At 40.4% G+C, this 24228-nt stretch overlaps 2 protein-coding genes across 4 annotated transcripts; one reads left to right on the top strand and one right to left on the bottom strand.

Moving 5' to 3' along the window:
* Positions 1-1539: 1539 nt before the first annotated feature.
* Positions 1540-17964, bottom strand: CFI (complement factor I). Its single transcript, XM_010303607.2, has 12 exons — positions 16908-17964; positions 15233-15551; positions 14120-14264; positions 12595-12773; positions 11505-11615; positions 9808-9924; positions 8582-8620; positions 8001-8104; positions 7296-7411; positions 5375-5649; positions 4155-4256; positions 1540-2526 (listed from the first exon to the last, which is right to left on the bottom strand). Exons 1-12 carry the CDS (start codon positions 16965-16967, stop codon positions 2309-2311), a joined length of 1785 nt encoding a protein of 594 aa, XP_010301909.2. The 5' UTR covers positions 16968-17964; the 3' UTR covers positions 1540-2308.
* GAR1 (GAR1 ribonucleoprotein) lies at positions 15992-22883 on the top strand. Of its 3 annotated transcripts, XM_075751454.1 has the most exons (8): positions 18013-18142; positions 18754-18926; positions 19007-19161; positions 20622-20681; positions 21096-21231; positions 22187-22207; positions 22244-22300; positions 22650-22883. In XM_075751454.1, exons 2-8 carry the CDS (start codon positions 18767-18769, stop codon positions 22661-22663), a joined length of 603 nt encoding a protein of 200 aa, XP_075607569.1. In that variant the 5' UTR covers positions 18013-18142; positions 18754-18766; the 3' UTR covers positions 22664-22883. The 3 variants fall into 3 exon arrangements, with proteins under 3 accessions (XP_075607568.1, XP_075607569.1, XP_075607567.1); XM_075751453.1 differs by lacking the exon at positions 18013-18142 and adding an exon at positions 15992-16013 and having other exon boundaries at positions 22187-22300; XM_075751452.1 differs by having other exon boundaries at positions 22187-22300.
* The last annotated feature ends 1345 nt before the right edge of the window (positions 22884-24228 follow it).

Here is a 24228-nt window from a genome sequence, read left to right as displayed (position 1 = left end):
CTTGCTAAACATCCTGTTTGGTTTTGTGGTTTGTTTTTTTTTAATTATTATTATTATTATAAAATGCTTATTAATTTAATATTTAAATTCTAGATGCTTCACAGATGAGCTAAAGAGGAACCATGTGGGAATTGTTTTTGTAATGAAAGCTCTGTTTTAAGACCTGTGGAATCCCTCAGAACAGTAATATTGGGCTTCAGGACAAAGTTAACTATAAAGAAGAACAGGAAATGGAAAGAAAACTGAGAGAATTCCAGATCAACAGGCAGAGCAGAAAAATACATGTACATATTCTACTGTAGTTTTTTCTTCCTTTCAGCCTCAGCATCTAGTATTATTTGTAGTTAACTGAAAAAAATAGGTGGAAAAAGTTCTTTACAGAAGTTAATTAAGTCAAACAAAAGAGGGAGCTCTTCCTGCACCTGGCCAGCTTTTCCCTATGATTAATTTACAAAGACCCTGATTCAGCAAAATAATTCCTGTGTAGGAATATACTTAAATGCTTTCCTAAATAGCAAGCCTTGAGGGGGGGCGTGTTAAGCAATTCATACCCTTTAGTTACTGGTGATTGACAGTGTCTTTGCATGACAAATTCATGCTGATGTGTGTTTTTTACAAACTGGAAGATGAAGAAAAGTCAGTGCAAATGTAAAAATGTTGTCTGAAGCAGACTATGGTGAATATAGAAAAAACCACCACCACAAGAACAGTGTTGTGTGAACATATGCCATTTATTCAACAGATAATTAATTGAGAGGAATGAAGTAAAACAGATACTAAAAACCTTTGTAAATCAGAATACAGTGAAATATGTTCTAAAACTATTGAGCACTTTGATAGAACTGACTGAGATGGTGCTGAAGCTATTTGACAGTTTTGTGTCGAGGGTACCATCCACAAACCAAATTCTAGTACTTCTAAAAAATTTTGTGCACGCCTTCTGTGCATAACTCTTGCTGAGTGTGAGACTGTTATGTACAGACTGACATTTTCTTACAGCAGACACTATTACTGCTGTCTGAAAATGTGTAGCTTACGCAGCGGTCCTTTGAGCTGTCCTTCCTGATTATCATATGTGCAGAAGTTCCTCACAAGGATTAGTGAAAGCAGAAGGATTTTCTGCCTAATTGTTCCAGTTTTGTGGATGGCATGGTCTTGGTGATGTCTTGGTCCAGTTCTGGGTCAGTTAAGGCAGTTGCAAAACTCCCCCCTGACTGCACATTGCAGGATCAGGCCCTGGATGTTCTTTCCTGGTGTCACTGTTTCACGCTTCTGTATGTTGGTGTGGGATGCTTGTGCTCATTAGAGAATCTGGTGAGGTGTTATGACTGAGAGTATTAATTTTTTAACTTTAGATCTGTAACTTGGTTTTGTAGAATTAAGCCTATATGTATAATATATAGACTTTTAATATATTTATATAAATTTTGTTTATATGTGTGTGTATAAATATATATATACACATGCAGTAAAACCGTACTTGATGTTAAGAGTTTGTTGGATACTAGAAATGTATATATATACACATACACAGAGAACTTAAGATAGTAAAGATGCTTTTTATTTAAGGTGAAGAGTCAAGTTTTAAAATTCCTTTGTTTTTTGTGACCAGCTGCGGTTAAATTAATAAATCTTAGAGCTACAAAAATTACCCCAATCTAGATGATGAGATGAGGCGTATTAACTAGATAAAAATTGTCTGAGTCTGAGTTTGTAGCTGAAAAATCTACCACGAAGCAGAGTTGTTATTTGGGTAATAATTGTTGCATTACAACAAATGTCATGATCGTAATCAATCTGTCAATTAATAGGTGGTCTGAAGTCTACTTTCACAGTAAGCCTAAAGAATCAACTGCCAAGCAGTCCTGAGGGTTTCTAGTGACCTTGAGATGATGGAAGTTCTTTAAAGTACTCTGGTTGCTGTCCTTTCTGTGAAGTTCACATATTGCCAGTGCAGTCATTTTCCAACCACTACTTTCAGTATGGTTGTCCATTTTAAATAAATAAACAACCGCAAATGAAATGCTAGGTGAAATGTGGAAAAAACCCAAAATAACAACAACAAAAAGATATTTTATTTTCCCTGCTTTTATTAGAGACTTTTGTTGCGACTCATGTGACTAAAATTCTCTTCCTACAGGCTTCTGTAAAATTGTGATATTCATAGAGCATTAAGAATTTTCAAAATATATTCTTTAAATATTTGTACTAATTGTTGCTAAGTTATATGGTTGCTGATTGTAAAAAAGGACTAGCATTCATTTTTGCATGGGTGGTGATAAGAAGGAAGTATTTAATTTTCAAAGCTTCAGATATTATACCGTGAAATGAGATTCCTTGTCACATGATGGCTAATCCAGTCATAATAGCTGGCAACTTTTGTATACACGCCAGGGTGACCAGCCTCCCCGCAGTTCTCGCCCCAACTCACAATACCCCAGACGTACGCCACATTTTCTGCATCAAAACAGACCAAGGGTCCTCCTGAATCACCTTTGCAACTGTCTATGGAGCCATCATAAGTACCTGAAGCGAAAGAAGAAATAAAAAGCAAAAACAAGTTCACATACAAGCTAACAGACAAAACAGAGCTCAGGAAGTTTTTCAGGCCCATGTTGCTTCCTGACAGATGTTTGCCTGCTGGTCACCAGCAAAGGAGGTTCCTAACCTCTTCAGTCTGTTACTTCTCATTTCTTTTTAAGTGCGGAGCCTCTCTTTACATTTGTGGCTGGCCCAAATTCTCCTCATTCGCTTTGATGTCACTGATGTGAGTCTTGTTTTACTCTGTGCGATAGAGAAGGATTCAGCCATATTGCCTATTATATCATTAGAAGTAGCTCATAAAAAGTGTACATCAGTGCTCATGGAACTACTTGTTGGCAATTCAGCAAATACAGTGCTTGTGAAAAAATGAGTTAGGAGTGAAGGATGTGAGATAAACAGAAACACCACTACAGAGCTAGAATATGATTTATGCTTTGTCCTATATACTCAGTAAAAGTTTATTAATTTTTACACCCTTATCACACTTTTCTGGTTGACTGACCTAGTTTGAAGGAACCCATACTAAGCATGAGTCTCCAAGTTTTTAGAAATGTAACCTGTTTCTTGAATCTCTACATTACTGAGAAAGAGTTTTGTGAACTTTTCAGAGTTGGAATTACTAATCCTATAAAACAAGATTTTATTGCCTTTACTCAGTTTAATTAATATTTGCTTGTATAACTAACTCCTGTGGATACTAGCCCTTAATTCCAAAGTTTGTATTTGTGTCAGGGAGGGGAAGCTAACCCCAGATACCCCTTTTCTGATGTTGTTCCATGTGATACTGTCTTTGTTCCCTCCTGGTAAAGTATGATCACTTGAAATACATTGAAGACCAAGGAGGTAAGTTACGGAACTTGCACAGTAAACAAACCCAATATATTGCAGATATTATGCTGAATTTATCAAAAATTACTTGGCTTTTATATCTGTTTTTTAATTTTCTCATTAAGTAGTTTGTCTAAATATTGTCTTTACTTTTTGATTTAAAGAACAGTTGAAACTATCTGCCCTGTAAGTTGAATACTCATGACTCTTTTAGTCATGTATTTGGCAATACCTTTTGTTACTTGAGAAGCAAAAAATGTGTATTCAAAATCCTTAGTTTAGTCCTAGGAGTGACAACGAGTTTCATGGCCAGACTAACCTTAGTTTGAAAAGTTAATCGTATTTTTTCTGGGGTGCAGTGTGGTAGCAGCAAATGTCTGAGCGGATGGAATAGTCACTTTGTAGTCAGTGGGACTACTCATGTGCTCTAAGACAGGTATTTGCTTAAGTATGTTGCTGAATCAGAATCAAATATAGTAAAGGTAGGAAGTTCAGTGGGCTGTAAAGTGCTTGTTTATTTAGAAAACATAACTCAAATTGCATGTCGAAATTTGCCCACATAATCATAGAAACTTGGCACACTGTCATCTTAACTCTGTTTATAAATAGATATATGATGGTGGATGCAGCTAGGGTCCTGTGGCTAGCATTTGCTAATGGTCATACTGTGGCAGTCAGTTTATTGTCTTTCCCAAGTCTAAAAGATTCCCAGCTGGTATGTCTGACCTTATAAACAGTGGGTTTGATGGTAGAGAAATTATAGTAAGAAAACTGATGCTTGCCTGCACATGCCATTTGTTTAAAAAATCGTCCTGGATACAGTTCAGAACAATTCTGAAATAAATTAACATTGCCCCACTTGAGGATAAATTGTTTGGTGTAACCTAGAAAAGAAAAGAAAAGAAAAAAGAAAAAAGAAAAGAATAAACTTTTCTGAATTAAAAATGGTAGGTACATATTAGACACTTTTAATATAAATTGAAAGTTACATACTTGCTTATCTATAGAATATAATCTTCAATATTATAACCAGATACCTTAAACTGCCACTAACACTTACCCATATGAATTGCAGTACATTGGCCATATATTTCAAAATAAAACAGAGTGGTTTAATTGTAGTGTTAAATACAGTACTTTCATTTTGTGGCATTTTCACCCTTTCCCTTTCCTTGTCTTCCTCGAGTTTTTTCTGTGTTTTCCATACCAAGGTTTCCAGACACTGGGAAACTGGTATATTGTTTTCTCTGAAATGGAGATGTGGCTCTTATCATCCTTGTTACCTTTTTTTCCAATTCTGCTCTGTCTTTTTGGGATGAGTGGACCAGATATTGAAGATACAGGTGAACTAGGTTGAGATGCTCTGTTTTGTTCTCAGTCCGTTTGCTAGTAATTCCCAAATTGACATTTGCTTTATGGACCGCTACTGAGTATAGGCAGGAGAAGCCTCTCAACCAGTATGTGGTAACTCCAATGCCAGGCTGTAATCACTGTGATACAGAACAAATGCTTCCCAAATCTTTGACAGCATGATTACATTTGGCTTATCTGGGCCTGCGCAACCTTCTCTGGGCTAAACTTAAACACAGCTGAGACAAGATGTGCTGAGTTGGCTGCAGCTCAGATCCTCTTGTGTGACTGTGCGTACTGTGAGCTACTAACCATCACTTGCTAAATATCGTTACCAGGTCTCCACAGGTAATATAACTTACATTGGCAAAAGGAACATTTCTTATTGTGAGGGTAGTTTTCAACCAGGGGTGTCCTCCAGATGAATTTACTATGTGGCTGAAACAGCAGAGGAAGCAGTACAGAAAAGAGAACCAGCAGTGATGGGCGAATGCTGTACCACAGCCTATGTTTTCTGTACGCAGCCTCTTCTGAATCCACAACTTTTTTGTGCACAACTTACTCTTCAGCCTTTTCAAAATGAAAGTTCACCACAGTTAGAAAACAAGTGATAGAAATAACGCATTGTTGTAGTAAGCACTACAGCAATTACCTTTCTCTAGTCCCCATCCAGAAACCTTGCATTTGTCACCAGCCTTGAACATATACTCTGACCAGGGGATACAGGCAGGTGTGCTGTATGTCAGGGTGCATTCTCCTTTCCCAGGACCTTTCAGCTCCAGCAAAGCAATGTCATTTTCGTAAGTTGACGCATTATAATTTTCATGGATTATCACTTGGTTTAGTCTGAAAGTATCTGTCTCTTTGTCATAAGATATTGTATCCAACAGTCCAATCCAGACACGGTACAGATGAACTCGATTTGCCCTGGAAAAAACAGTGAAATAAAATATGTTTTGGTACTTAAGCCCTGTACATTTCAACTAGCTGTAAACTTTTGCATTTTATTAAATTGAGTGCACCCTCAGTAAGTTTGCAGATGACACCAAGTTGGGAGGGAGTATCGATCTGCTGGAGGGTAGGAAGGCTCTACAGAGGGATCTGGACAGGCTGGATCAATGGGCCAAGGCCGACTGAACGAGGTTCAAGAAGGCTCAGTGCCGGGTCCTGCACTTGGGTCACAACAACCCCAGGCAACGCTGCAGGCTTGGGGAAGAGTGGCTGGAAAGCTGCCTGGTGGAAAAGGACATGGGGGTGCTGGTTGACAGCTGGCTGAATGCGTGCCAGCAGTGTGCCCAGGTGGCCAAAAAGGCCAACAGCATCCTGGCTTGTATCAGAAATAGTGTGGCCAGCAGGACCAGGGAAATGATCGTCCCCCTGTACTCAGCACTGGTGAGGTCACACCTCGAGTGCTGTGTTCAGTTTTGGGCCCCTCACTACAAGAAGGACATTGAGGTGCTGGAGCATGTCCAGAGAAGGGCAACGAAGCTGGTGAAGGGTCTGGAGCACAAGTCTGATGAGGAGTGGCTGAGGGAACTGGGGTGATTAAGTCTGGAGAAGAGGAGGCTGAGGCTCCTGCAGCTCTCTTATGGCTCTCTGCAGCTACCTGAAAGGAGGTTGTAACCAGGTGGGTGTTGGTCTCTTCTCCCAAGTAACAAGTGATAGGACAAGAGGAAATGGCCTCAAGTTGTGCCAGGGGAAGTTTCGATTGGATATTAGGAGAAATTTCTTCACTGAAAGGGTTGTCAATCATTGGAACAGGCTGCCCAGGGAAGTGGTTGAGTCACCATCCCTGGAGGCATTTAAAAGCCATGTACATGTGGTGCTTAGGGACAGGGTTTAGTGGTTGGACTTGGCTAGTGCTAGGTTAACAGTTGGACTTGATGATCTTAAAGGTCTTTTCCAACCAAAACAATTCTATGATTCTATTCTAAAATTTCTCTAGAATAAAAATCCATATTATATACATGTAGGTTCTTTCTGGACTTGATGTCCAGGTTTTTCTGAAGTGTAGCAAATGCAAGGCAGATGACACTTACTGCTGAGTGCTGCAACTAATACAGAAGGAAATATTAAAGGCCAGCCTCTGTGTTTAGTGCTGTGACAAAGAGAAAGCAGGCGTGTTTGCCTCTCTGATTTCAAATGAAACAAGAGTGAGCAGATGTGGATGGGATGCTGGGACTGGCAAATCTTCCCTGTCTGCTCTTGCTTGTTCTGGGGAATATATGACCCCAGGGATGTTCTCAGGGAACAGATCACCAAAGCAGAGATGAGGAAGAAAGGAGGTCCCTTGTATCTATCCACCTTTCAGGCAAAGTGGTTACGGTGAACCTTTCCTGCCTGCCTACTATTTGACTGAAGAATGCCATGTCTCTTCAAACTCATCATTACTTTTTCATCTTCCTGTTCACTACCAAAATATTCTACTTTCTCTGAATCTTCCCATTTGTTAATGTGGTGAGCCTATGTTTTAAATTGTGTTATTCAATAGGCAAAAAGGAATTAGCAAACAGGTAGCTAAGAAGGGCAATAATATCCAAGAAGAAAATAATTTCCCAGTTTGTTGTTTTTACCTGACACAGTGTGCAGCAGTCAGAACCCAACAGCCACCAATATAAACCCCTCCACAGTACACTGTTGCACCTTCACTGCCAGTTTCTTTAATTGCCACTTGCCAAGGGAATTCACCCTATTCAAACAACAAACACCCAAATAATGTGAAATCAGAATACTATGTGTACTATTTTTAGCAGATAAATGGAAAGACACTTCTTGGTATCACCTCATCTCCTTGACTATATCTGATTGTAAATAAAAAATCTGCTGTCCCGAAATTGTGACTAGGGCTCCATCTGATATAAAGGATACATATTCTAAAATGCAGTAATTTTATTCCATCTTCTGACTTTGTGTGATGCCCTCCAGCTTTCTGTCATGAAACCCCTTGCAGCCAGAGAAACAGATGTAGAATCTGACCTGCTATGCTCAAGTATTACATTCCATTTTGTCAGAATTGTTATTTCTAGCTATAGTATTAAGTATTTTTTGGAATAATTTTCAATGTGTACTTGTACTGTAATGCTCAATTTTGCAACTTCATATTTTACTTTATAAATTGAGCTTCTCTTGCTTTCAGTGCAATGCCACTACTGCTGCAAAACATGAAATTAGTGTTGTAGCTGATTTTGTTATTTCTGTACATTGTAACAGAAGGACAATAATGCTGATTTAAATGGATGCTGAATGAACTCATATCTGATAAGGCTGGGGTTTTTTACCTTTCTTGCAATCTCTCCACCTACGATTCTTTTCCGTCGAGTTAATGTGTGATTTGTACGACCGCAGTGTATTTGGGGAAGAAGTGTCTTTATCATTTTTCTTTCTTTAACAAAAAGGAAAAATGTGTCTCAGAATTCAGGTATCCATTTTCTCTATTTGGAAACAAATTTCTCTTTATCTTGAAAATTTGAGTGCTGTGAATATGCCAGGAGCTGAAGTAGCAGGAAAACAAAGACCAAATATTTTAGCCTCTGTTTTTGCTTTGAAAATTGCTTGTATGTTAGCTTCACATTACTTCTTTTCATTTTCCACTGCTGCTTACGTGCAGGCAAACAATTTTAAAGCAGTTCCCCTAGATTTGCTGAAAGTTTACCTCCACTATTTGCTAAAACATGCAGATGTGTCCTCAGCCAGGGTGAATTATTATGGCATTCTTGAAATCAGTGGAAAGCGAGACAAATGGTAAGCTCCAGAGTGTATATTACTAAATCTGAGTATTCTGAATCTGACCAGCTGGCTGGTAGCTAGAAAGCCGCTCAGGAGGGTATGCTGTTCTTTTGGGAGCATTAGTTACACTTACCTTCATCCATACTGTGACTTTCAGCACCTTTGTCTTTGCCTGTAGTAGAATAACACAATACTGAAAATATTGGTAAACATTTACATTTGTTCTATCACTTGAATCTATGTTTGTGTGCCAAAATAGTGATACACATTTAAAATGCATAAGGGCGCACCATTTTCACATGGACAGCAATACTCTCAGCCTGGTGCCTGCTGTTTCCTTTTCTACTAGACACTCTTTGGCTGCCTCAGCCTACAAATGACCTACATCCAGCAAATACACATTTGTAAATACATGACATCTACTCTACTTCCCATGCCTAGGGAGCCCTTCTGGAAAGAAATCCTGAGAAATGGCCTTTGTTGTTGTTTTTTGATCTCTAAAGTGATAGCCCATTCTCCTCCACCAGGAAATAACACAAATTCCTCCTCCTGCCCCATCAACCTTTTGGAGCTTTCTAAAGCCCAAAGGAGCACTAGGTAACAGGATTTTTTTTTTCCAGTTTAGATGGTGCTGTTGTGTACTGTGTGCCTCCTTTAACAGGGTAAGAGAGGGTATTCAACATGAGAGGTAAATGAAATGCTTCCTGAATCTGGTTTGTCAGCTTTTATTCAAACAAAATGCCCATTGAATTCAGTGCCTAAATGGAGGCTGAGGATTGGGTCTGTTCTCATGTTACTAACAGTAATGTTTACATTTAGAGTTCAGTTTACCTTTACCAATTATCTTTTACCATTTACCAACAATATTTACTTTTTGGCTTTAGACTTCGTCTCTTATCAGAGCAAGGAAAAACATTCTAATTTCAAAACAAACCAAAATCTTTTCAACAGTGAGGGGAACAGCACAGAAGAATTATTATACTGACAAACTAGTTGAATTCCTCATCTGTGAGGAAAAAATTCCTGCCCACCCTGTCTATGCTTTCTTCACAAATAGGCGATACCAGTTTGATAGATGGCCACGTAGGCAAAAGACATAATCTGCCTTAAGCCTCCAAAACCATCATCTGTTTCTTCCTTCCTTTAGTTTTCTTGCCATTCTTTTCTAGAAGGAAAGGGAGCAAAATAATGTAAACTTTTCTTCCTACTATGCATAACATAGTATTGGGAAGACTAATTCTTGCATGCATTTTGGTTTTGCTAATTTGTTAAATAATTTAATAATATGTATTGTGTAGTCTGTAGTTATAATTGAGCAGAATGAAAAGAAAGAAACAAAAACATCTTTCAGAGGGAAACCTGCACAGAGAACTTGAGCTTCATCCTCTCCTGTGAGGCAGTCAATTTCTTTGTTGCAGACGTTCTTATTTGGAATGCAGATGTTTGACCGACAGTGGAAACTGTTGTCTCTGCACTCTGTAACACAGGAGAATTACAAATGTAAATCACAGGATCATATGATTCAGCAACCTCACATAGTTAGAGAGCTTTTAAAAATATAAACACAATATAGTATCCATGTTATGGGTACTTGGCTGTTCATAAACAGATGACAAAAGCAGGCTTTGTAAGTGTAAAACAAAATGAATACTTGACTATCCTCATTTACAATCTTGAAGTTTTTAGGACTTAAAAAAATGTGGATCTCTGTTACCAGTTCAGTACTGTACTTCTAGACTTGGTATCACTCCTTACCAGTCTCATCTACAATACACGCTCACACTCAACCTCAGCCAAAGGATTTCCAGTTTTGCCAGCATTACCGATCACCTCAGATGAGGAATTTATGATGCTTGGATTAAATTTCCACCCTGAAATCAGAGTCCAGGCAGCCTTTTGGTTGAATGAGCTAAATGCCTAAAGGGTGGGTTAGGAATCAAGAGTCCTGTTTTGAAGATACTGGATTTAATAAGTTATTTCTTCTAAAACTCTTGATTATATGAAATGTTATTATAAACCTGAGAACTCCCTTCCTTTTAATTCTTGTGATGACTTTGTATGTTATCAAAAGCAAAGCAGTGCTTGAATTTATGGCAGGTTTTTTTGAGCTATTTTATAATTTTATATGACTCTACTATTTAAGGATATATGTCTTTAATAGAAAATAAGATAGTTCTCTAAAAGTATCCAGATATCCCAACATGATCCTAAGACCACTGAACTCAGTTGAAATACTTCTTCTGACTCCAGGAAGCATTGTTTTCAGCCCATACAGCTGAAACAGCACTATTTTGGTCATGTGGAATCTGAAGAAATGTCCTCTAAATATATGAAGCCACAGATAATTTTTTTTTTTTTTTTTCTAAAAGGCCCGTGACTCTTTTTCCATGATTATCAGATTAAACTTACTGACAATTGTAAAACTACAAAAATAAGGTTATTTAGGGATAGTGATGGGATTTGCAACCCACATTACCATTTGGCACCTGAAACCCAACTTGTGAAAGTATTCTGCATTCGGGTCATGCTAGATCCATTCCTTGTTTCTAATCAAAATTGTTACAGCTGGAATTGCAGATGCTGAAAGACTGACTGCTCATGAAGACGTAATGTGACAGGAACTGTTCGCAGATATTCTATGGATAATCTTGTATTAGTAATAAATTTAAGAGAGATCTTAGTTTGGTTCAAAGATAGTTCATTGGAAAAACAGTGTCTTTGTTTAATTACTATTTATTTTCCCAACTAAAAAACCATTTTCATTCTAACACAGCTCATTTTTTATATCAATGTTTAACAGCCTCCTAAATGGTCTCATTGTATTTCCTCATCCTCCAAGGAAATCCAGATTCTCAGAGATCACTTGCCTGCTTCAAAGAATTATACTATGCCTACTTTTTTTGCACTTGTGTATACACTAACTATGGTTTGATTGCTTTAATGTAGTGACTTACTGGAAAAGACACTGTAGCTGTAACATCACTGTAAAAATTCTTTGGGGGTGGTTTTCTGCTGAAATGATTTTGAAATAGCTGAGAAAGAAAGGAAATTATTACCTCTACAGCACAGTTCATCACTTAGGTCTCCACAGTCATTGATTCCATCACAGGTTTTATCCAGAGAAATGCACTTCTTGTTGACACAATGAAACTCAGCATCTGAACAAGCTGTGAAGCACGATGAAAATGGAATTAGTGTGGAAATGTCTGTAGGTTCACAACTGCCCACGGAAATATTCATATATTCTGCTTGCATATTTTATTCTATCAGCAGTTTGGCCTATCAACAGTAGGCATTCTGGGACCCAGTAATGTGAATAGGAATCTTTTTTATTGTTTTAATCACCTTCTCATCAAGCTTACAATGTGACCACTTATTATCCTCCTCCAACTTGCAGTAGCCTGGCAAAAGGGAATGTCATTTCTTCTAGAGAAAGGCTAGAAATGATTGGTTCAAACCCACTGTAAGAGATCCAAGCGATTAAGATGATGAATGTTCTACTCTAGAAGTCATCAGGAGTCTGTGAACTCCTACTTCTGTGGCATAAGACAATTCATAGCTCTCCTAACCAGCAGCATCTCAGGCTGATGATTATCAGTGCCAAAGAAAGCCCACCACAGAGAATAGAAAGCTGTTCAGAAGTCAAAATAAGAACTCGATTTCCCCTTGTATCAGTGAAAAACAGGAGTCCCAAAACCCCCCAGAAGACATGAGCAGTTCTGCTATAGTCGTGCTTGTCTGGCTGCAGTGCTACTAGTGTCCTAATTGATCTCCCTCACAGACAAAGCAGTGAGTAGGAGGTTTTCACCTGTCTCTTCACCAGTTAACCCAGGAGAGACAAGACTTGTGGGATACCATGTACCTAGGTACCCTTGGAAGGGATGGAGGAACAAAAAGAACCATGGGTGAAATGTATTTACTTTTGGGAAATATCTGTAAAAATATGTTAGGAGCAACAGTGATTTTCCAAACTCAAAAACTCAAGACTGTCTTGACCTAAGACTTCCTCAATTGTCTTGAAGCCTGCAAAAGGTTTCAGTGGAGGTTTGCTGTGGCCAAGAATTCAGCAAACTAGGTCCTAATTATTTAAAATCAACTTGAAATGTAAGAACCCCAAATAGATATAAAAGTAAAAAACCTACTAACCTCTGATATTTTCATGGCACTGGAGGCTAACAAATCCCTCATTACTATCTCTTGATTTCATCTCTATGTGACATTCAGCAAGACTTGTCTCTAGGCCCCTGCAAGTTATTTGCAGACACTGCAGCGAATTTAAAGCAGATTCTGTGATGCTGGAATTGGCTTGGTAATATTCAGCACCTCTGTGAAGATACAAATAATAATAACAAATTACATTGTTTCGCAATGGAGTCTCCATGCTTTTATTGTTTAGAATGTGTGCGCGATTTTCCTCAGCGTTAAAAAATTTTGATCATGGCTTAATAAAGGCAGACTTCCCATGGAATTCTCTAGGAGTAAGTAGGAGATGTTAACTTTGAAGAAAAAGTAAAACAAAGTGCTAATTTTTGCGGGTTGCTGCATAGGACTGTCCCTAAATCCGTATGTAGCTCCATGATAGTCACTGTGTATCATGATGGATAGAAGAGTCTCCTTATGTAGCAAAACTTGTAAGCCCAGCTCTCTCCCTGTGTAGGCATAGGTGAGCCATAATTTGGAAACCATCCTGCATGTGGTCAAATATCCTTGAGGTCATCAAAACTAATGCATATTTAGGGAGATCAGGCCCCTGCAAGGCTGGGATTAATACATTTTATCTATCATCTCCCTTGGTTTTACCTGAGCCATGTCCTCCTAACAGTGTATGTGTCCCCTGCCTTAAAGTCATATGGAACAAGTAAATAAGTAACTAGAGAGGCTTACAACGGGACTCCAGGGCTGGATGCTCTGTCCCAGGAGAAACCCTTCTCTGCTATCTAAAGAGATACTGATCAGGACTGGGAAATACTTGCTTCCCACCTAGAGGGGACAATTTAGGGCACTGCAATAGCATTTTTAGTCTTCAGGTAGGGTTGGGGAGGCAGCCCTTCCTAAGTTAAATTAGTTGTATATGTGTAAAATTATTATGAACAAGATACAGAGTTGAGTCTCTGTGAGGAGCTGAATGTGCAACTCAGGTCATCAGTGTGGTGGCAGGAAACAGAACAAGCTCTGCGTGACTTCAGCCATCCCTGCGGCCAAAGCCAGCAATGGCAGCGGGGGCAAGGGGTGACCAAAAAAACTACGTTCTGGTTCGTGTTAGCCTGGCTGGTGCAAGTGGCAAAACAGAGCTGTACGCTGTTGTCAGCTAGCGTAAGGAACTTTTCTCTGCACACAGGTTATTGCTCAAAGCTACCTGGGGATGGTCCATCTGTGCACTTTCCCTTACACAGACCTGAGAGAAAAACCTCTGCCTTGGTCTTCAGCTTTATTTTAAAAGTAAAACAATTATGGTTTGTATAGTTGTAATCTGTAATAGAACACAGAAGTCTCTGCTTTAGCTTTCACTCTCAGGTATCAGTTTAAGAAGATTTATCAGAATATTGTAGCCAATACGTTGTTCATGAATTTTCTGTCTTAAGCGTTGGCTGACTGTGACTGACACTTATGTAAGCACCGCTACTTTTTCAGATTCCTTGCAGTTATCCAGAGACAAATTCCCCAGACTTACAATTCAAAGCCAAGGTGCTTGCAAGCCACGTTTGCTTCATTCATAGTCCACTCACTATCACATACAAAAACGTCAGTTTTTTGACTCACAGGTTTTACTCGAAGCAAACTTGAATCTCCATGGCCCACAGAGATTGAAAATGTTTCTAAAAAAAAAGAGAGAAATAAAAAAATCCTCAAATAAAATCATATTATATAGATGTATCTAGTGGAAAGAGAGCACGGAAACAAATCAGGACTGATTTTGTATTGACAGCCAAAGTTCATATGGAAAGAACAGTAGATTGGGAATCAGAAGCTTCAGGTATTATTCCTGATTTTTCTGAGGATTGACTTTGTGGCTTTGAGCCTGCCACTTTTTCAAAATATACCAATTTCAGGACAAATGAGGGTAATGGTACGAGTACCTGGAGGTCTACCGAGGAAAGGTTGCATCTTAGTATAATGACTTCCATTAGAGGACTTTTGATAGCCAACCAGTAACACTTCAATTGAGATGGCCAGATCCTGCTTCCACTACCTGTGTAGCAAAACTTCCGCTCTTTACAGTGGAGCCAAGGTCCTCAGCTTAATTTAGTGATGGCGTATGGGGAGCGCACCAGGAACACACAGAGGCTCTCTGACCCTTTTCAGTGGAACAGCTTTCCACGTTCATGAAATCCACAGCGTGAAGATGATTGAGGTGAACATGGCTTACCTTCTCCCCACGCACTCCCACACACACCTCAGCAGCTTGACTCCGTTCCTTGGACTCTTGCTCCTCTGAGGTCTGTCCCTCTCCCTCTCACTGCTAATGTGAGCAATGTGCAGGCCCTGTCCTGCTGTGCCTCCCACCAGTCAACACCCTGCCTGTACACCATGGAGCTCTTCCCTGTGCCTATTTCTTCCCTTTCTACCTGCTGATTTGAGCAACTTACCAGCAGCAGGGTGACCTGGGCCTGTCAGTCACTTTATTTTTATGAGAATCAACAGATACTGCCCACTTTCAATGACCTCTCATTTTCCGTTTCATGTCCTTACTAGCGCAAGGAAATGACCAGACTTTCTGAGCTGTAAACATCTCCTTGGCCACAAATGACTGACTGATACATTTTGGAAAAGGAGGTGTCAATACCTGCAGACATGCATTTTCCCTTATGCAGAAACTTTGCTTCGGGGCGTTGACACTCATAGCTCTTTAGGTGACAGTAAGTATGGAAGTACTTTCCATTGGTAGAACAAACTGAAGAGCCATTCTTTGGGCACTGGTAGGGAAGCTTACAAAGGCATTTTCCCTCCACGCATCTTTCCCATGGGTGACAAAAAACTTTCTTGCAGGACCTGTGTGTGTATTGGTTCCTTAAGCATTCTTCTATGAGGCACGTGTCTTGCTCAGCCAGCTGGGCAGGCTCAACCTGCTGAAACTGGTTTTCTTCAGCATTAGATGCTGCATTCTGCAAGGCACAAAATAATTAAAAAAGGGGGAGTAAAACTAGGAATTGCACCAAGAGTTCTGCAGATCCCTTTACTGACCTCCACAAAGTGTTCATTCGTAAGCCTTTTCCTATCTTACGAGCAAATCAAAACATAAGGGGACTTAAAACACCAGAAAAATAAAAAAATAGCAACTTGTTTTTTTCTGAGACTTTTTTTATTGACCTGGTTGGCTTTGGGTTTAAATATCACCCGTAAATATTTATGAATGTCTTAGAAGCAAATAAAGAAATCTAAAATGAATGTTTTGTTTCACCGAGTGACTGCTGAAGTAGCAAGTATCTTAAAGAAATTTAAAAATTAAGTGCCCTTCCTTATCGGCTCTTTTCCTGTCTCTTGCAGAGCAGTGGATTTGCAGTGTGGGTGCTGGTCATCGCTGGACTGCAACGACAGATTCTGACCCTCCGTCCGACTGCCTCTAGGTGAGTGACTCTGCACCTGCGTTTGTGCAGCTCTCTGGTGACTTCGCTGCTGGCTGAGTGCTTTTGCTTATTAAGATCTATGGGTAGGAAGAATGTTGAAACATGAAAAATATATATGGATGGACTTTGCCTAAAAATGGGAAAGAAAAATTAGTCCTCAAATGTGATTTATCAGCTTTGAGTGTGTCAAGTGAATCAATAGAGCTGAAGTTTAAAGTTCTCATGAAGAAATCCTGGCCATAGTAAAGTCAGTAGGGATGTTGTTGGGGCAAAATTTAATCCAACAAAACCCCTTTTAACAGTTGTATAATGTTACTAAATTCTCCCTGCTGTTCTCAGGTCAGTAGAATCCAAACCGTGAGCCAGATCTGGCTTGGCATAACTCCCACATTGTACTAGGCGGTCCTCCTGAATAGGAACAAAAGCTGCTGATTTTTATCTAAGGTTTTCTCTAAAAGACTCTTGGGGCATGGTGAACACTCAGCCCAGGTGGACTTTCTGGGACACTTCTGCCAGAAGTCATTCTGCAGCAACCTTCAGGCAGTACGAAACACGTTAGAAGACTGTAATCTCATTTCTGAAAAAAGGAAGGAGGGGGGCAGGGAAAATTGCAGCACCTTTCTGTGGTCAACCATGCTTGCAAATTGGGTTTAGGATGGGACTGAGATTAAAATCTTTTCCAGAAGCCTGTTAGCATAAACCCCAGATAGAATCAACACATGAAAGAGAAATAGCAAGCTTCAAACATTCATACTGGGCTAAAACAAATGTATGAAACACAAATGCTATGAAAAGAAGCTTAAAATAATAAACCCGTTTTTCTAACAATAAACTACTTTTTAACCGTTTTTTTTTTAAATAAATTACTGCTACCACAATAAAATAAATTCTTACCTTTGATCCACAAAACCAAAAGAGAGACAAGAAAACCAAGAAAACTGGGACTACTCGCATGATGAAATTTTATCTCTCTTTGTAGATAAATTCTGCTGGCTGGGATTCTTTTGAATGTCAGTTGTTAGGTTTGTGTTTAATTTTTAACCATTGGTAAAATAAAGTGTCTTTAGAAATAAAGTACAGGAGCCTCAACTATTAGCTGATAAATCTGATCTCTCCAAAAGGATCCTGCCTCGATTTAACTGGTTTTACTGTAAGCGCAAGACGAGATAACAAAAGTAAAGCCCTTAAAGTAAATGATTAAAAGAAGCTCTTATTAAGGATACACATTCCCTTTCTTTTGCTAGAGACTGATCAAATCATCACGCTGGTTCTCCTGATTGTACGCATTCATCTTTGCCAGATTATTGTAAAAGATACATGTGTTTTTACGTAAGAGATATATATGTCTTCATATATATATGGAGAGAGGGAGACAGAAACGCTCATATCCATGTAATGTCCATTACATACTCAGCTGGATTACCAGCTCATATTACACAACCCGCATAGAGAATTTTCAAGTGTTTGACAAATGCTTGAAGCGCTCTGCTGAAAGTCGGCTTCCAGGAACACGTAAAGGCAGCAGGGCCAACCCACCCCGTCCCCAAGCGCCCGCCAGCAGCACTGCTCTCCCTCCCGGGCAGGGGCTGGCAGGGAGAGGCGCTGGCTCGTTCCCCGTGGCGGAGCGAGCCGGGGCCCAGCCCGCCGCACCAAGCCCAAGGCTCCCCGCACCACGGCTGCGGAGGCCCGTCCATCGGGAGGGCAGAACCGCGCCGCCACCCGCAGCTGCGAGAGGCCGCACGCCCTGAGGCCTACAGCCGCACAGGCGGGACCGGGGCGCGCCGCCGGCTCAGACGCACGCCGTGCCGAGGGCGGCTCGTGAGCGCCACGGCTCCCTCCGGCTGCCCGCTGTTTCACACGGGAAAGCCGTACTCGCGAGCGGAGCGGTCGCGCCCGGCCGGCCGGGCCAGCCGCCTGTCCCCGTGCCCGCCGCCGCTCGGGTGAGACTTGCTTTGGGCTCCTTTTGCGACCGTGCCGCGCGGAGGTGCCGTTTCATTTACGGCAGGCAGCCTCGTTTCCGGCGGCGTGGGCGGTTTCCTGGTGGCGGTGCGCGCCGCTGACGCAAGCATCTGGCGGCAGTGGCGGCGGTCGGAACGGCGCGCACGTGGAGGTCCGCCACGTGCGAGGAGGTCGGTCTCGAGCCGCGTGTGGGGGCAGGCGGGAAGGGGGACGGAGCCGTTAGCGGCCGTCGGTGATTCCTGAGCGCCCGGGTGCGGGCTGCGGCGGGGCTGCCGCCGGCCCTCCCGCCCCGCGGCCCTGAGGACCGATGGCAGCCCCGAGGGAGGGCCGCGCTGGGCTGCGGGCGGGCGTCCGGGGGCGCGGGAGAGGGCGCCCTTCGCGGGGATCCCCACAGCCCGGCTGCAGGCCGTGCCCCGTGGGCCCTCTGAGGCGCTTGGGAAAGGCGCTGCGGTGTGCGCCCGGTGTGTGCTCGCTTTGTGCCGCTCCTTCGGCTGGGGAGTCGCACGGTCTTCTCCTGGGGCTGGAGAGAGTCGCGTTCAGCCCTCATACATAGGGATGGAAAACATGCCGACATCGCTGCTGGTCACGTTTTACAGGTGGGCGTTGCAATGGATGACGTCTCAGGTGTAAACTTCATTTTTTGATGTGCCTACGTGCGAGGACTGAAACAGCTAACCATTCTATTAACAACCAAAGCTGTCAGGAGACTTTAGTTTGTACAGCAAATCAAGAGTGAGATATGTTTTCCGTCTTAAACAACTGATTTTTGTCCACAATTTAGGAGGTAGTAGAGGATGTCTTTTCGTGGAAGAGGAGGCGGCTTCAATCGTGGAGGAGGTGGCGGTGACCGAGGTGGCTTTAATCGTGGCGGACGAGGTGGCTTTGGACGGGGAGGTGGACGAGGAGGCTTCAACAGAGGCGGATATGACCAAGGCCCTCCAGAAAGGGTAGTTTGTAAGTTACATGAAGGGATTATATTTATTTCATTTAGAATGACTGCTCCAGTTCTTTAGCTTGTTTGTTCTTTATTTCAGTATTGGGAGAGTTCATGCATCCGTGTGAAGATGACATTGTTTGTAAATGTAAAACAGAAGAAAACAAGGTGCCTTATTTTAACGCCCCAGTGTACTTGGATAATAAGGAACAGATTGGCAAAGTGGATGAAATCTTCGGACAGCTGAGAGATTTTGTATCCTTCAAAAATGTGTGACGTGCAATATTTTTTCTTCAAGGGCTGATTGATTATTAAATGGAATTTCTCTAGGGTTATAAAATAGTAAAGGCTTGGCTACCAGTTAGATGTGAACAGTCGTAAGTCTGGCTACAACTGTTGGTGTCAGTAGGTGCATCGTTCACATTAAGTGCCTTATCTTAAAGCTCTTTCAATATGACAGAGTACCTTATGTCAGGCAGGGGTTTTCAGTCAGTACCAGTACTGGCAGACGTCTTTGGGATTCATGGTGGTTTGAGATGTTCCTTTTTCGAGCTATTTGACCAAATTTTCTCCTATAGGTTACTCACCTATAACAGTTGATCAAAGGAACAGGGTATTTTTGTGTGTTAGGGGGACCTTGCTCGTGCTCCAGCTTATTACTTAATTATAAGTGCTAGGATCTCGTATTGCCCATTGTCCAGCTTATTACTTAAACTGCCAGTAAAAGTGGGGTTGTGCTAGGATATCCTTCTGCAAAGCAGGCTTGTTGAGACAGAGGCACTGGGTCCATTTTGTTGTCACTGCCAGATTGACAGAATCCATGACAAAAGCCGGACAACCAGGGTAGTAACCCTGTAACATTGCAGTGAGACTTAGCCTGCATTGTTGGTTGCTTGAGCATCAGTACCTAGCTGCATGCATTTTCCTCTCCCACATTAAACGTGAAGTCAAATGCACAGGTTTAAATCACTCTTGTGCTTTGAATGTATTAACTTGCAGATTTACCTTTTGTATCAGAATTATTTGAATTTCAGAAACTTATTTTCTTCCTACAATAACACATTAAGAAAGTAGGGATTTGGCCGATCCTTGCTTCCCCATTTAAACTTGAGTTTTAATTAAGCAGAGTTGGCCAGCAGCTCTTTTGGATCTTAGGAACTGCATACCAAAGTCCTTGTGTACTGGAGAGGCCTGTGGGGTTACAGAGAGTGTCTGTCACCTCACTGTAGAGTGAGGCTGGGCACGTGGTTGGCCCAACCATCCCTGTTGGCTCTTACTGTTCCACAGCCAGGCAGTTCTACCACCCAGCAGCAGCAGCACTAGCAGAGCCTCTGCAGCGTCTAAATTGTTCCAGACATGCCTTGATGTCACCCCGGGGCTAAGGGGGTAGTCGCTTGCTATACAAATTTGTTTCTTTACAGTTCTGGTTTTATGTACTCTTGCCACTGGTATGTTCTTCCTTATGCCCTAATACATGGAAAGAAAAAATGATTTTACCACAAAACACCATACTTGTAACTATGAAAAAACCCTGAGAAAAATTGAAAATAGTTTTTCCTGATTTTTTAATTGTAATTTTTCATTTGCAGTGATGATGTTTAACTTCATTGATAAAATACTAATGTAGAAAATGTCTGAATGTGCCTTTCGTATAATAATAAAATCCACTATTTCTAATGTTTTATTCCTGCTATGTTCCTTAAAGAAACTAACAGTATTTTTCAGTGAAACTGTCTGAGAACATGAAAGCCTCTTCATTTAAAAAAATGCAAAAGGTTAGCCAATCTCAATAACAGAATTCTACTGTATGTCATTAGTTAGGTAAATCTACTCTCTGTTGTCAGATAATAAAAGCTTTATTAAGTTTTTATTAACTTTAAAAGCTAGTTTTCCTTTGTAAACATAGGTATTCATTCCTCATTCTTTTCACTCATGTATCTGCCACATTCTTCCTTCTCGCTGCCCTGCAAAAAAAAAGATGTAAAAATGAAACTTACGCAAATATCATCTATATTTTAATAACTTTATAACACTGTGATTTATTTTTTGCATGCTTTCTTCATTTGGCTATTTGCAGAAGACAATTTGACTAAGGGCTAAGACCAAATTGTGGATATTTGTAAAGGGAGATATTAACATGCTCTCTGTCCTTGGTATTTTTAAAACCTAATGGAACTCTCTTCCTACAGTTTTACATTGATCCAGCAAAGCTGCTACCCCTTCAGAGATTTTTGCCAAGGCCACCCGGAGAAAAAGGTCCTCCCAGAGGAGGTGGTAGAGGAGGACGTGGCGGTGGACGTGGAGGAGGAAGAGGCGGTGGTAGAGGTAAGATCCCAAGAATGGAAGCTGCATAATGTTGGGGTGGTTTTGGGGTGGGATGTGCTTTTGGGGGGCTTTGTTTTGTTTCGTTTTGGTTTTTTTTTTGGGTGGGGGTTTTTTTTTGGTAAAGCTGCGGTTGAGTGGTTCAGTATCAACAGTTGTATCGCAAAGAAAAACGTTACACGTATTTCTGTTCGATAACTCAATGAAGGAGACAGTGATATCTTCCCAATGGCAAGACCTGGGCTTCTGTAGCTAGCTAAATAATAGCTCCAAAGCATAGGGAGGAGGGTACGCTGATTTATGACCAAGACAGAAAGCGTGACTGCTAAGAAACTTCATGGTAAAAGGTTGTAGATAATACGCACTCAAAACTCAGTGAAAACTGTATTTTTAGTATGTTCTAAAAATCTAGTTTGGACAAAATACTTGAAATGCAGTGTTTGAAAGAGGGGTGAATGACCTGGTAGATCTCATCCTTTTTTTTTGAACATATCTATGATGTACTCCTCAATTAAAGCTGAAGTTTAATTTTTTCTTACATCACACTTCCTTGCCTCTTTTCCCTACCCTGCCCCTTTGCAGTGAGGCCTGTGTTTCAAAATTTTTTTTTTTTTTTGGTTGGTGTGTTTTAATGTTCTGTTGAGTTGTAAGTAATAATTATTAATTAATAGTTGTAATTAATTTTTTGCTCCATGAAGGAAGTATATTGTGGAGTTTTGTTAGTGTCTTTAGTATTTTGGGCATTGTATATCAGATATTAAACAATAACTAAAATGCTGTAGATGGTCCTTAGAAGAAACAAGGTACTAGTGATTGACCTAGTAACTGTCCAGCAATTGACAGGTTCTGGTTTTTTGTTGTTGTTCTTTTCCTTTCAGAAGCTGTCAATGAAGTAAGTTGTTATGCATAACAAAGAATTAATATGCTCCTCAAAGTGTAATTTCTTTCCTGTGTTTAGGAGGATTTGGAGGAGGAAGAGGTGGAGGAAGAGGAGGAGGAGGAGGATTCAGAGGAGGAAGAGGAGGAGGAGGAGGATTCAGAGGAGGAAGAGGTGGTGGAGGAGGCTTTCGAGGTGATGTGCTGTTTTTACATTTCAGTAATAAGAATGGCTCCCAATTTCTCAATCTTTTAAATATTAAACAGAATGTTGTATTTTTTAATGTCTTATAGATGTTTATAGTTTTATGCAAAAAGTTTCTGTGCATCACAGTAGCTAGCTTAAACTGAAGCCACAGTATCTGCATTTTCTGATGCTTGTGTAAGACCATGCTAGGTTTTTTTGCTTTCATCTGTGGGAACACATAATGATGATAAATTATTTTATTCTATCAACTCATTTAGTGTTATGTATATAATTTATTTGCTTTAAATGCATCTAAGATGTGAATTGTTAAGTGTATTTTTCTTCCCTCTTAAAATAGGAAGAGGATATTAAAAATGGAGCCACGAGTATCTCCCTGCTGTCTTACCGTATCACCTGCAGAAGTGAAGAACAAGGAAAAGGACCCTGAAAAAGTTCTTTATAAAAAGAACTTGAAGCTGTAAAATGACAATTATTTTTATACTTATTGACTGTTGATCAACACAGGAGGAGAGCGTAGCCCCAGGCGAAGAACTGAAAACTGCTCTGAATATACTTGAACTTTTTTAACTAAGCCAGCATTCAATGTTTTTCTTAAACTGTTTCTGACAAGTGACGTAGTCAATTGTTGACTTCACGTTGGAGTTTGGAGTGAACAGTCAATTGAAATGTTTTTTCAAAAAACCCTACGGGTTCACTGCATGCACATTCGTCAGTATGAACCTGTTACCCAGGTGTGACTGATCCCTAGTTCTCATCCTCTTTTTATATTGAATCTTCTGGGTTGCTCTAAAGTGGACATGCTGTTTAAACAACCTTTGTGAACCTTTTTTTACAAACTAAACTTCAAAATTTTGTGCTGATAGAATTTTTTTTATACATAATAATGTATAAAGGAAAGGAAGATAGCAAAGGATGTTTTGTCAATTTTTCTGTATAAATCACAATGAAAGCCAAAGGCATTAAGATATGTTCTTCTGCTATGTAATGAATAAGACAAGGTTAATTAGAATTGCTCAGGGTTTATAACCACCCCCACCTCCCCTTTAGCCTGTTTCTCTTGAGGTTTTGATGTCCTGGCACTGCAGCTCTGTGGTGCTCTGAGTTTGCGTAGGGCTAAGATTAAGTAGCCCATCATAGGCTTCCTCTGCACACAGTGCTTTCAGTTACGTATTGCTTAAAAAAGGCATGAAAAAAAATCTGCAGGAGTCTTTTTTTCTCTTTAATTGGGTGCATTATGAGGATTGTTGAAAAGCTAGTACCTCTCTCTTCTGAAGGATAGAGGAGAACAGGGTACCTCTCAACTCTTTAACTTCAGAAATAGAATATAAAAGTAGAATCTCCCTGGATTTCATCTGGATACAGGAGTCCATTCACAGACTCTAATACCAAGCACTTTGAGGATCTGTAGAATCTACATGAAAGTATTTTGAACATCTTGTTCAGTGTGGAAAGAAGTACATTTCAGAACTGATCGTACTGTTACTCTTTTTAATTAATGACTGTAGTAACAGGAACATATTAGCCTTCTGCTTAACAAAAAGAAATAGGTAATTTGTCAACACCAGGATTGGACAGTTACTAGTAATTTTAACAAACCTAACTCTTAGGTTGAATAATCTCTGGAACAAAACTTGAAACAAGGTAGCAAAACAAATGTTCAAGAATTCGATTAAGTCTGAACAGGTGCTGTATATGATAATAGATTAAAAATGTTCTTCAGCTTAAAAAAAGAACGACAAAACATTGGAATTTCTGCTTTTGTGGGAAGAAACTGAGTATGCTGTTCAGCCACAGCACAATCAGGAGTTGAGGGATACTGATTATTTTCCTGGTATTGCTACAGACGTAACTTTAATGAGGTCAGTTAAATCCAGACCTCTGAAAATGTTTAGACTTTAGTTGCTGTGTATGGCTAG

Source organism: Balearica regulorum, chromosome 4, assembly GCF_011004875.1.
Source record: "Balearica regulorum gibbericeps isolate bBalReg1 chromosome 4, bBalReg1.pri, whole genome shotgun sequence".
Lineage (NCBI taxonomy): Eukaryota > Metazoa > Chordata > Aves > Gruiformes > Gruidae > Balearica > Balearica regulorum.
The sequence above is the reverse complement of the archived record's forward strand: the minus strand, read 5'-3'. Positions and strand labels throughout refer to the sequence as shown.

Excerpts from the sequence above, each read along its gene's own strand:
- CFI (XM_010303607.2), bottom strand. The coding sequence starts at position 16,967 with ATGCGAGTAGTCCCAGTTTTCTTGGTTTTCTTGTCTCTCTTTTGGTTT. Across the intron at positions 9,925-11,504 it reads TGATGAACTGTGCTGTAGAG|AGTGCAGAGACAACAGTTTC; the intron begins GTAATAATTTCC and ends CCTGTGTTACAG. Across the intron at positions 8,621-9,807 it reads AGCTCAAGTTCTCTGTGCAG|GCAAAGACAAAGGTGCTGAA; the intron begins GTTTCCCTCTGA and ends ATTCTACTACAG.
- GAR1 (XM_075751453.1), top strand. The coding sequence starts at position 18,767 with ATGTCTTTTCGTGGAAGAGGAGGCGGCTTCAATCGTGGAGGAGGTGGC. Across the intron at positions 20,682-21,095 it reads CATTTAAAAAAATGCAAAAG|TTTTACATTGATCCAGCAAA; the intron begins GTTAGCCAATCT and ends CTCTTCCTACAG. Across the intron at positions 21,232-22,186 it reads AGGAAGAGGCGGTGGTAGAG|GAGGATTTGGAGGAGGAAGA; the intron begins GTAAGATCCCAA and ends TCCTGTGTTTAG.